At 35.2% G+C, this 12,765-nt stretch overlaps 1 protein-coding gene across 2 annotated transcripts in view; it reads right to left on the bottom strand.

Annotated features, from left to right (window-relative positions):
* Positions 1-12,765, bottom strand: part of sdk1b (sidekick cell adhesion molecule 1b) — a 299,372-nt gene that overhangs the window by 27,399 nt on the left and 259,208 nt on the right. For both annotated transcript variants that reach the window (XM_067442041.1, XM_067442042.1), the window contains 4 exons: positions 7,176-7,370; positions 5,863-6,064; positions 502-605; positions 98-168 (listed from right to left, as the gene is read on the bottom strand). In XM_067442041.1, coding sequence (XP_067298142.1) covers positions 98-168; positions 502-605; positions 5,863-6,064; positions 7,176-7,370 — 572 coding nt within the window. The remainder of the gene's footprint in view (positions 1-97; positions 169-501; positions 606-5,862; positions 6,065-7,175; positions 7,371-12,765) is intronic.

Raw genomic sequence — 12,765 nt, 5'->3', positions numbered from 1 at the left:
AATTGAGAGTATAGAGAAACACTGATAATAAATATAATTCTACTATATTAAAAGTTTAGGATGTTTTTATGTTTTTGAAAGCAGTCTCTAGTTTTACCTGCCACTGGACAATCACAGATGTTGTGGTTGAAGGTTTGACGTTCAAAATGACGGGCGCTTCATCTGGCACTAATCAAACACAATCAATCAATCTAGGAATATATATATACATAAATAATAATACATATATGAACATACAATAATACTTTATGAACATTTATACTTTATGATCTATCTATCTATCTATCTATCTATCTATCTATCTATCTATCTATCTATCTATCTATCTATCTATCTATCTATCTATCTATCTATCTATCTATCTATCTATCTATCTATCTATCTAGACAGCTCTCAAAAAATAATACAAATAATAATTTTCAACTCAGATTTCTCACAAATCCAAAAAGCACTCTAAAAAATTATAATTCACTTTGCAGAACACACAGAATCTACTATTACCATCCTGCAGAGTGGTAACTGGCTCAGTTTCTTTGCTGAAGGCGCTGTCTCCCACATCATTTGTGGCCATCATTCTAAATTTGTAAGAGGTGTATGGCTTCAGCCTACAAGAAAAGATATACATTTCAACACACACACACACACACACACACACACACACACACACACACACACACACACACACACACACACACACACACACACACACACACACACACACACACACAATTATTCCCATGTACCAGCACATACCATAAGTGATGCATTTTCTACTTCTTTTGAGAAAATCAGAGAGAGAACGTGATACTATAGGCAACCTATGAAAGAAAATGCATTCATAAATACAGTCAAAAGAATACATCCCAATCTGTTGAACCTACTCAACCCATAATGTCTTGCTCTAGTCTTGCTTCAACCTTGAACAGAACTCTTAAGTTTTTCTTGAGATTTTCATGCTCATCAGGAATACTCCTTATTCATTTTTTAATAGTTTAATATTAGTCAGCTGCACAGATTTGTTATTGCTTTTCAAACTTTGAGAGGACATGGAAAGGTGACACAGGGTTGTGGGTAATGTATATCAAAGTGGGCCATCAGGGAAACTTTAAGTCTGTGTGTGTGTGCATGTGTGTGAAGTGCACAATTAGGGATTTGCTAATCAGGACTGTGAGGATGCTTGTGCCGTTCTGAGTGTTTATGTGTGTGTGTGTGTGTGTGTGTGTGTGTGTGTGTGTGTGTGTGTGTGTGTGTGTGTGTGTGTGTGTGTGTGTGTGTGTGTGTGTGTGTGTGTGTGTGTGTGTGTGTGTTTATAATTAGGACGTTGGAGACGAGGACTGTTAGTGGCATTTCTGTTTTAATAGCTGGAGGCATTTACTCCTCTGAGAATCAAGATGGTTTGAACACAAACATCCTCTTGGTTCAAAACACTCGGTTCATGCAATTATGAAGAATGTGTGTGTGTGTGTGACAGAGAAAGAAACCAAGACAAACTAAAGCAAAGCACTGTACCAACATATAAACTAAACTAGAAATAAACAGGCACATCTTTACATTGTAACTATATTCAAACGTAAGGTTTGAAAATATCACAATGTAATATTCAACTCGTTATTAATTCATAATTAATTTATTTTTGACTGAACAATTAAAAAAACAATTAACAAGATGAGAGAAACAAAAAACCTGCTGGGGTTATACTAAGGTTTTAATTTTGTAAGCATGATTAATGTAGTCAGGTTTTTAATTTTATTTTAATTTTTTAATGAAGTGGTCCTTCACAATGGTCCATACAATTAAAGTGTGTAGTACATTTTATATTATAGACATCAGTGACACTGATGAGACATCATTAAGAATAAAAAGAGAGAGAAATCGATAGACAGGTAGAGTGCGAGACTTCGGAAGTTCAAAAGAACAGCATTTATTTTAATTTAATTTTAATCTTTACTGTCACTACATATATATATATATATATATATATATATATATATATATATATATATATATATATATATATATATATATTATTATATATATATTATTAGATATATAAAATTATAAATACCATTCACTTCTTTGGGGTCAGTTAGAGTTATTTATTTATTTTTTAAATGAATAGTATTATTCAGAAAAGAAAATAGTGACAGTAAAGACTAAAAATAAATTAAAATAAATGCTGTTCTTTTGAACTTTCTATTCATCGAAAGAATCCTAGACAAAAGTACCACGGTTTCCACAAAAATTTTCTTTAAAATGTAAAAATACTACTTCAATTTAAATTAGAATACCCCCCCCCCCCATTAATAAGCACTTTTAATCAACTTTTATGTAAAAATGTCATCAATCAAATAATAAGCCAAGAATGAGTAATACTTTGTACTAAAATGAAAGGTCAAGTCAAGTGGATTTCATAGTGCGATACAGTACCCAGTGCATGTGCTCTGTTTTACATTTTAACAATTGTAGTAATCCATTCTAAAATCTGCATATCGTGCACAGTATGCAAACAATATATTGCAAAAATACTAAGAATAGTATTTCAAACATATTGATGGTTTTCCACGATTGTGATTTCTGGGTAAATATATTAACATGCGTCTCTGTACCAAATTTAAAAGACTGTGCCAATGCACTTTTTTATTATACATGCCTCTTCAGATTCATCTTCTGTGCCTTTGCAGTAAGAAGATGGCTTATGAGTCACTGAATGTCAGAGAAAGGCATATGTGGGTAATTAAATGGACAGGCATGTGGGCTGAGGGTAATCAAGTGGTACTGAATGCAGAAATGCTCCCATGGTTCCATTACAAAATGGGTTGCGAAAGATAGTGCTACGAGGAGGCAAGTCCTTTGACTCAATATATATTTCGCCTTAATGCAAGTGGACATTTAGAGACATGATCGAAGGTGACAACATGAATCAGACAGGTGATGATGAGAAGAACGAACAGGCAGGGTGAAAGAATATGAGCTAGCACTGCAGCACTGGGGAAACGGAGAGAGAGGAGAAAACAGGTTAGTGAGCGGGTGGAGCTGAATGGATGTGTGATTAGACATCGGGCCACCTGACGGTCAGTTTGATTATAATTGCAGTCTCTCTCTTTCTCTCTCTCGCACTCTACATTATCGATTTCTCTCTCTTTTTATTCTTAATGATGTCTCATCAGTGTCACTGCATGTCTATAATATAAAATGTACTACATGTTTTGTGTAATTTCATTCTTTTAAATTGAATAGCTTTGTTTAAATCAGTCCAATTGCGGGTATTTCATTTTCACCCCATGTCTCATCCTGACACTCTAATCTAGTGGCAGAACTGTGGAGTAAAGTGATGATAATGGGACTTTGACATATACCACAGTACTAAATAGGAGGCTTTCACACTGCACACTGGGTAATTATAGGAACTCCATTATAAGACCTATACTATGGCCCAATTTCTTGGTTGCATTCGCACCACCAGTAGGAACTCTGAAGTTACATAAGCCGACCTCCAGTGCCGTAATTTAAGCGCAGCATTTAACAATGTCAACAAGTGCATGGACTTCAGAAGGCTAAAGGTTAAACAACGTGATGCGCACTTCTCCAAGACATCTTTAGAATACAGCCATTCAGAAGACAACTTTAATCTAGAAGTCTTTCCAGATAAGTGTGCTATATGCACCAGGTGTTCAGCCAGCGGTCCGTGGGTGTGACGTCTGAGGCTGAGACTGGGTTAGATCCTACTCTGAAGGGAGGCGCTAATTTAGTCCCCCAAAAGGCGTTCCTGCGGTGTGAACACGCCAAAAAGTCGGTACTTCCGACAATAGATGATCATAATTGTGGTATTTATATAGTACTTTATAGACTAGCATGATGCATATTCAAACAAAAACAAAAAAGCCCTTTAACCCTTATCCTTTCTTTGGGTCATTTTGACACTAAATTAAGATTGTTTATATAAGTATATAATATTTATAAAAATATATATATTTAAAAATCGAGTGTTCATTGGAGTGGTCCAAAACCATAGGACTTTTGTACAAAAAACAAAAATCCTCCCAAATTCAGTATCTCAGAAAATGTGAACATTGTGAAAAGGTTCAATTTTGAAGACACCTGGTGCCACACTCTAAGCAGCTAAATAACTCAAAACACATGCAAAAGCCTTTAAATGGTCTCTCAGTCTAGTCCTGTAGGCTACACAATCATAGGGAAGACTGCTGACTTGACAGTTATCCAAAAGACAACCATTAACACCTTGCACAATGAGGGCAAGACACAAAAGGTCATTGCAAAAGAGGCTGGCTGTTCACAGAGCTCTGTGTCCAAGCACATTAATAGAGAGGTGAAGGGAATTAAAAGATGTGGTAGAAAAAAGCATACAAGCAATAGGGATAAGTGCACCCTGGAGAGGATTGTGAAACAAAACTCATTCAAAAATCTGGGGAGATTCACAAAGAGTGCACTGCATCTGGAGTCAGTGCTTCAAGAACCACTACTCACAGACATATATAAGACATGGGTTTCAGCTGTCACATCCTTGTGTCAAGCCACTCTTGAACAACAGACAGCGTCAGAAGCGTCTCGCCTGGGCTAAAGACAAAAAGGACTGGACTGCTGCTGAGTGGCCCAAAGTTATTTTCTTTGATGAAAGTAAATTTTGCATTTGCTGGAAATCAGGGTCCCAGAGTCTGGAGGAAGAGAGGAGAGGCACACATTCCACGTTGCTTGATGTCCAGTGTAAAGTTTCAACAGTCAGTGATGGTTTGGGGTGCCATGTCATCTGCTTGTGTTGGTCCAATGTGTTTTCTGAGGTCCAAGGTCAACCAGTATACCAGGAAGTTTTAGAGCACTTCATGCCTCCTGCTGCTGACCAACTTTATGGAGGTGCAGATTTAATTTCCCAACAGGACTTGGTACCTGCCCACACTGCCAAAGCAAACAGTACCTGTTTAATGAACATGGTATCCCTGTTCTTAATTGGTTAGTAAAATTGCCTTACCTTAACCCCATAGAAAATCTATTGTAATGAGGAAGATGCGATATGCCAGACCCAACAATGCAGAAGAGCTGAAGGCCACTATCAGAGCAACCTGGGCTCTCATAACACCTGAATAGTGCCACAGACTGACCGACTCCATGACAAGCCGCATTTCTGCAGTATTCAGGCAAAAGGAGCCCCAACAAAGTATTGAGTGCTGTACATGCTTATGCTTTTCATGTTCATACTTTTCAGTTGATTTCTAAAAAACCTTTCTTTCCATTGGTCTGAAGTAATATTAAACTTTTCTGAGATGCTGAATTTGGGATTTTTCTTAGTTGTCAGTTATAATCATCAAAATTAAAATAAATAAACATTTGAAATATATCAGTCTGTGTGTAGTGAATGAATATAATATAAAATTTCACTTTTTGAATTGAATTAGTGAAATAAATACACTTTTTGATGATATTCTACTTATATGACCAGCACCTGTATATATAGTTTTTTTTTTATTTTTTTTTACAAGAGGTCGGCAAAAATATTTTGGCCATAAAGTCTATAAAAAAATTTGCCACTACCATAATAAATGTATAAAAACACAAAAAAATAAGCAAAACACAAAAAACACAGTGCTACCATGTCCAAATTTGTATTTTTTTGTAACTTTTTTGTTTAAAAGATTTCTTTGTTGAATTATAATCTTAATTATTTCCACATCTCCATGTTTGCATATCCAAACAATGACCTCAAGCGTAGCTCCATCCTCTAGATTTTAATGTCTTCTGTCTGTCAGAGCACAAGCACAATTTGCTATAAATAGTGACTGTTCTTGTACCAGCCGTTGCCCGCACAGGCAGTTATGACTAATCAGAGAGAGATATGTGCTCGTGTGTTACCTATCCACCTCCCAGGAGGTGTTATTATGACCGATGGAGGATGTGTGGGTCTTCCACTCGCCATCCGGCAGCTCTAATGTCTGCAGGGTGAAGTAGCGCACTGGGGAAGAGCCGTCTCCTCCCGCCGCCCAATGAAGTCGAAGCTTATGAGACTCCACCCCTTTCTGAGGCACCGCGAGTCGACGAGGGGGCTGTGGACGCTCTGTGGGACATGTGTAATGAGTCACTGCTGGGCATATGCATGTGGCACAGACCCGGCTCGCGGCTAATTTTGAGCTCGGGTTTAACTGCAGCAAAGCTCTAAAGGGCCATGTGCTGCTTTGACAGTATGCTTTATCTGCTTTATGGCTGACATTCTATTCGGACAGACAGACTCCAAGTAACATGAGCATTTCAGTGAATTACATGAGTAGATTTTAGACACAGTAACATTCGACTCGTCACTGTTTTGTAAATGATTCTACAATAAATCAATAAAAAACTGAGGTTACACTTTATTTGAAGATGCCATTGTTAAAGAAATGAATCAGAATAATCAGAAATGGAACAGTTTATTGAACCTTTAGGCAAAAATGCTTGTTATATATGTATATGATTATGTTTTATTTTTAGTAACATATTAGATACATCAGGTTTTTATGGCTCATATAGTAAGATATAGGAGAACTTGGGCATATTTGAAGAAAAAAATGTTGTTTAATAAATATGTAATTTGGTGCAGTTGCTGATATGGCCAAAATGTAATATGAAATTCTAATAGCTTGTAATGTACATCGATGGTAACTTTATAACAGTATAGCAGACTACTTACATACTTTAAAATGGATGTAAATATCAGTTATATAATGCTTAGTTTTGTAGCTCTGTCGTTTTATTGTGGGTGATAAAACGTAGATTTATGAAAAAATAAGAAATGAACAAAAAAAGTTCCTCAAAAGCCTGATGTATCATATTTGATACCTATACTTTTAAAAATTTTTCCTAAAAAAATATGTCTGGATAAAATAAAGTACATCTAAATTGCTTCACTTAAATGTTGAAATATTACCATTTCGTTTCTCTTACTTTTACTCATACCATGGCCTTTTACTTGCTAAAAAAATATATGTAAACTATCAGTCGATGACAGAATGTTCTAGGAAGGTAGTAGATTGTGTACAGCAGGTTTTCAACAGTTTTGACCATGATCAAGCTTATAAATTTGCATATCAAATATCTTGGAGCAGAAATAAACCGCCTACAGGAATAGCAGCGGGTGGACCTGGTTTTGACTTGTTAGAGCATCCTTAATATGATATGACCTTCAAAAGTACCTCTTTTTTCTGTGGTTACGACGATGGCCTCCTCCGGCGGCCCCCAGCCCTGTTGAGTGCGCGCTGTGATTTGGAACACGTACGCCGACTCTGGGATCAGTCCCGTCACTGTGAACTGACGTGCGTTTGACCCCACCTCAACCGTGGTGAACTTGTTGGGGTCGTTGACATCCAGACGGTAAGAAATCTGATAACCTGCAGTAAGAAAGCCATAATTGGGTAAAAATTGCTGGAGTACATTATATAATCTTGATATGTAATATATAATTATATGGAAACGAGTGTAGTGCTGCAGACTAAACGTCAAATGTGCATATTCAAATTTAACATATTTTTATATTTACATTCTATTATATACGATAACAATAACAATATTTATAATTAATATAATAATACAAATTATCGTCACATCTAATGTATTAGTATATTAATTATAATATTGTTGATATTAGTAAATTATAATTAATATTAATAATATTTTAACATTTAATTAACATAATAATATTTAAAATTATATATTATTATGAATTACATTAATTTAAGTAAATATCATTTAATATAATAATATTTTTTTCTTATATTTTTATAGTTTGTATTATTTTTTATTAGCATACTTATATATTATAAGCTGATAACATCACTGTTTTCTCCAGTACGACTGTACAGCCAAATCTAATTTTGTTGCAATATTATCCTGTTTGACACTGTGAAGCTGCTTTGACACAATCGGCATTGTAAAAGGCCGCACGAAGGGTTTGGAGTAGTTTTTAACAAAAAGGTTTCATTTGACCATATGACATTTCTCCCAATCCTCTTCTGGATCATCCAACTGCTCTCTAGCAAACTTCAGACGGGCCCGGACATGTACAGGTTTAAGCAGGGGGACACGTCTGGCACTGCAGGATTTGCATCACTGTGGCGTAGTGTGTTACTGATGGTAGTCTTTGTTACTTTGGTCCCAGCTCTCTGCAGGTCATTCATTAAGTCCCCCGCGTGGTTCTGGGATTTTTGAACTATGGTTCTGGCCATAGTGGAGTTTGGAGTCTGACTGTTTGAGGTTGTGGACAGATGTCTTTTATACAGATCACGAGTTCAAACAGGTGCCATTAATACAGGAAACGAGTGGAGGACAGAGGAGCCCCTTAAAGAAGATGGTACAGGTCTGTGAGAGCCAGAAATCTTGCTTTTTTTGTAGGTGCACAAATAATTTGCAAATAAAATCTTTAAGAATCAGATAATGTGATTTTCTTTTTCAAGTTATTTTCTAATTCTGTCTCTCATAGTTAAAGTTTCCCAATGATGCAAATTACAGGCATCTCATCTTTTTAAGTGAATCTTTATTGCACCACTCTAAATAATAATAATAATAATAATAATAATAATAATAATAATAATAATAATAATAATAATAATAATAATAATAATAATAATCAAAAATAAACAATGTATTAATTTACAATTTATATATTACTATTAGTAATTAAAATGTTTACTAATTTTAGAAAATATAAATTATGTAACAACAAATCCTTAATTAATTAACAATTTAATAATATTTACAATAAATACATTAACACTATCACATTATTATTATACAAATAAGCAGACAAGCAAATAATTAAAACCTTCCCCTACTTCTTATGCTTTTTTAAGTCAGTCTGTTCCTCACCTAAAGCTATATAGTAAGGCTTCAGAAGACTTTAAAAATGACAAATTAAATGGACTATTTTTATGTTGCTTTATGGTTTTGCTTGTGAAAAGAACAGTGTCAACATCCTGGCATAGCCATATCATACAAACCATACAGCACATTTCAAAACAGCTTAGAACAATTCATCCTATAATGTGTATCATTATAACGGTCTAAACATATGAGGCGTCACATTTCAGCTAAATACGTTAGGTCATTATGCAAGTTTGCAACAGCAGCCTTCCTTCATAAGAGTTAATAATCCTCTTCCAACTGCAGACATGGCTCATTTCACTTTAATGCAGATGCTAAGACTAAAGTGTCCCGTGAAAGATTTCCAAAGAACACATTTTAACCTGGAAGCATTTATTACAGTTGTTTTTGACATGAGGTGGCGGAGAGATTGAGAGAGTTAAGTGCCTTGTAAATGGGGGAATCTACAGAACGGCCGAGAGAGAGGTTTTTATCTCTGTCACATGGGACACTTGGTGTTAGCGTGCTCCGTTTGGAGGATTAGTACGGCGCTACAGAGCTAAGGATGGTTTTAATTCATTTTTCCCCCCTTTGCCTTGTCTTCTCAGATTCTTATTCGCCCTTTCTTTCCGCTTCTCTCTTCCCCTCTCCGCTCGCTAAGATCCTCCTTTATTAAGAGGCCATCGCCAACCCAACCCAAAAAGCCCAGAGGGGCCTATGCAAAATCCTCTGCTTTTCCCGCTTGTTCCTGAGCTCTCTCTTTTGATGGTTTTTCTTTTCTTTTTTTCTTTTTGTGCGTTACGCTGGAGGCAGAAATCAACTTCAACATTTTTTTTCTTCTTTTCTTCGCTGTTTGAGAGTAGCTGGAAATGGAGAGAAGGAGGCAAAAGGACAAAACACGGGCAACAATCAACTGTTCAGGCTTTGTATTTTCCCTCATCTATCATGGTAGAGCTGTGACCCATGCCAGGTGGTTCGGTACTCATTTTTTAATGTCTGGGTTGCCGTGGTGAGAGCAGTAAGCCGTGTAATTGGTCAGATTGTTGCCCTCTCGGTCAGGCACATTTTATTTGTGCACCCTGTTACCACAGCAATCACTGATCCCTAACCACAGGACACATTACAGCGGACACTCAACACTATGAGAGAAGGAGAGCAGGAAAGGAGAGACCATTACAAAAAGAACTGGTTCTATCATGTTTTGGGACACGTTCATGGAGGTCACATTATAGTACTATATGGCTCCATTTAAATATCATGGTACATGAATGTGGTAATAAAGTAATGTGGTATATACACGTTTCATATTAGTTGTTTGTATTTCATATATACAGACTGCATTTATTTGATAAAAAAACTGTAAAAGCAATTTAAATAACAGTTATTTATATATATATATATATATATATATATATATATATATATATATATATATATATATATATATATATATATATATATATATATATATACACACACATTATTTACATAAAGTCTTCTGTGTCACATTATTCTTCTGAAATAATTCTAATATTCTAAAATTTGCCAAATGAACCGTAGCTATGTTTTCTATTTTATTTTTTATTTTTGATCTCGGTATCTTATTGTAAATGTATCTGTTGTCAAGCTAGATAAGATCCACATTGTTTGTAAAATGATAAATATGGCTGTAATTTCAGAAAAAAAAATCTGATTAGGATCCAATTCTTTCTATTAACTATGACTTTTGCCTCGATAAGCTCCAAATTACTGTTTATTAATAGTTAGTAAGGTAGTTGTTAAGTTTAGGATGTAGATAGAATATGGTCATGCAGAATAAGGCATTCATTTGTTCTTTATAATAAACAGCCAATATTCTAGTAATATGCATGCTAATAAGCAACTAGTTAAAAGTGAGAATTGGACCCAAAACTTAAGTGTAACCAAAATATCTAAGTTATATGAATGAATGAGGCATTTATAGCCTCCTGGGACCCAGAAAAAAAAAGTTTTTCGAATTTTGTATTTTTTCATGTCATTACATTGTTTAGAGCATAAGAAACAAATGGACACATAATTTTTTGGGAAAATTATATTTTATTCATATTTTATGATATGTCCTCTGTAGTTGACACCAGGACTCAGTTGTTAAATTTTTTTAATGAAATGAAATTGCATGTATAGGCCAAAACAATGGGATTTATTTTTAACTCACGAATACATTTTTAAGTTTCAGGATTTTTTTAAAACAAACTTTTTTTAAAGATGATTCTGAGCTATGTTATAAAAGATATAACTGAATGCTTTGATATACCATCTTACTTTATGCAATATGAGGGTAAAATCGCCATACTTGGATTTTCCCATTCAATACAATGTATCGGTATATTGCATCTAATTTGCATATTATTGTGTTCTTGGTGCAACATGTAATGAAAAAAAGAAGTGTAATAAGGGGAGTAATAATTGGCAACATTTTCATAATAATATGTAATATTTCATAGGAATATTGTTATGTAATTTATTTCCCTATTTACTGTTTGTGTCTCCAAAATGCCTGATAAACATGATTTATGTCCCGGTGTCCTCTACAGTGGACATTTATGAAATCAATGCCCTGTTTTGTAATAAAAAGTCATATTTTGATTAGAAACCCCATAGCATTTTCCTGAGATGTTGATTTATAACAAACAATTAGAAAATTAATCAGATTTAAATTATAATTACAAAATATTATCATATTTCCATAAGAGTGCTAAACATTAATGTCAGCCATTTTTAAAGACCAAGAAGTTGTTGTTGTCCTGGTGAAACCTCCAAACATTTGGTATCTGTGCAAAGCCCTGAATGTGCTCTATAAAGGACATCCTGACTCTAAACTGTGACGTGTGTGATGTCACAGAAACTCACTAAAATATAATGTCCACTACAGTGGACAAAAGTCTATTACTGGGTCCCAGGAGGATATAGCGCTTATTTATATGTACTACTGTACACCCAAGAGCTTTACACCTTAAAAGGTTACACCCCTACTCTTTTTACGAGAAGTGCCATGGGATTTTTAATGACAACAGACAGGGCCTCGGTTTAACATCTCATCCCAAAGACGGTGCTCTTTGACAGTACAGTGTCCCCATCACTATACTGGGGCGTTAGGACCCACACAGACCACAGGGTGAGCGCCCCCTGCTGGCCTCACTAACACCTCTACCAGCAGCTACCTGGTTTTCCTAGTTGGTCTCCCATCCAGGTACTGACCAGGCTCAGCCCTGCTTAGCTTCGATGGGCTACGTGGGATAAGGCTGCTGGCAATAATGTATATATTTACATTAACACTGCCTTTTAAAGGTCTTCAGTGCATTTATCTACCTTTATACCTTTTAGTTTAATAATACAGATTAGCTTTGCTGTATAAAGTAGCTCCCCCAAAACTAAGCAACCCGACCAACATGAGCGATAAGATGAAAGAGGACAGTGATAAGATAAAAGAAGGTATGTCACGCTGCCAATATCTCATTAATACACAAAGAGCTGCGTACACAGCTACTGCTTAAACTATATCGGTTTTTACAAAGGCAACAAAGAGATTAAAGATATGCAATTTTTTCAAATGTTAAAATATTTTCTACTATCCCAGCTTAAGGGATTAGTTCATCATTTAGCTCATCCTCATATCACTCCAAACATTTATGAGTTTCCTTCTGTGGTACGTGAAACATTTTGGAATAATGTATTGCTTGCTTTTCCTATGCAATCACAATGTGTAGGAAGCTTTTAAGGTGCAAAACGGATTCACATGCACCAAAAAAAAAAAAAAAAAAAGTATTATAAAAGCTGTTCCTCTGAAGTTTTACAGGCTTTACAGAAGTAAATAGTGACAGAATATTAAATTACTAGTCATTTAATGTGGCTTGATGTCTAAGTCATTCTTACATTGATTTCCCCAAA

Source organism: Pseudorasbora parva, chromosome 4 (genome assembly GCF_024679245.1).
Source record: "Pseudorasbora parva isolate DD20220531a chromosome 4, ASM2467924v1, whole genome shotgun sequence".
Taxonomy (NCBI): Eukaryota; Metazoa; Chordata; class Actinopteri; order Cypriniformes; family Gobionidae; genus Pseudorasbora; species Pseudorasbora parva.
The sequence above is the reverse complement of the archived record's forward strand: the minus strand, read 5'-3'. Positions and strand labels throughout refer to the sequence as shown.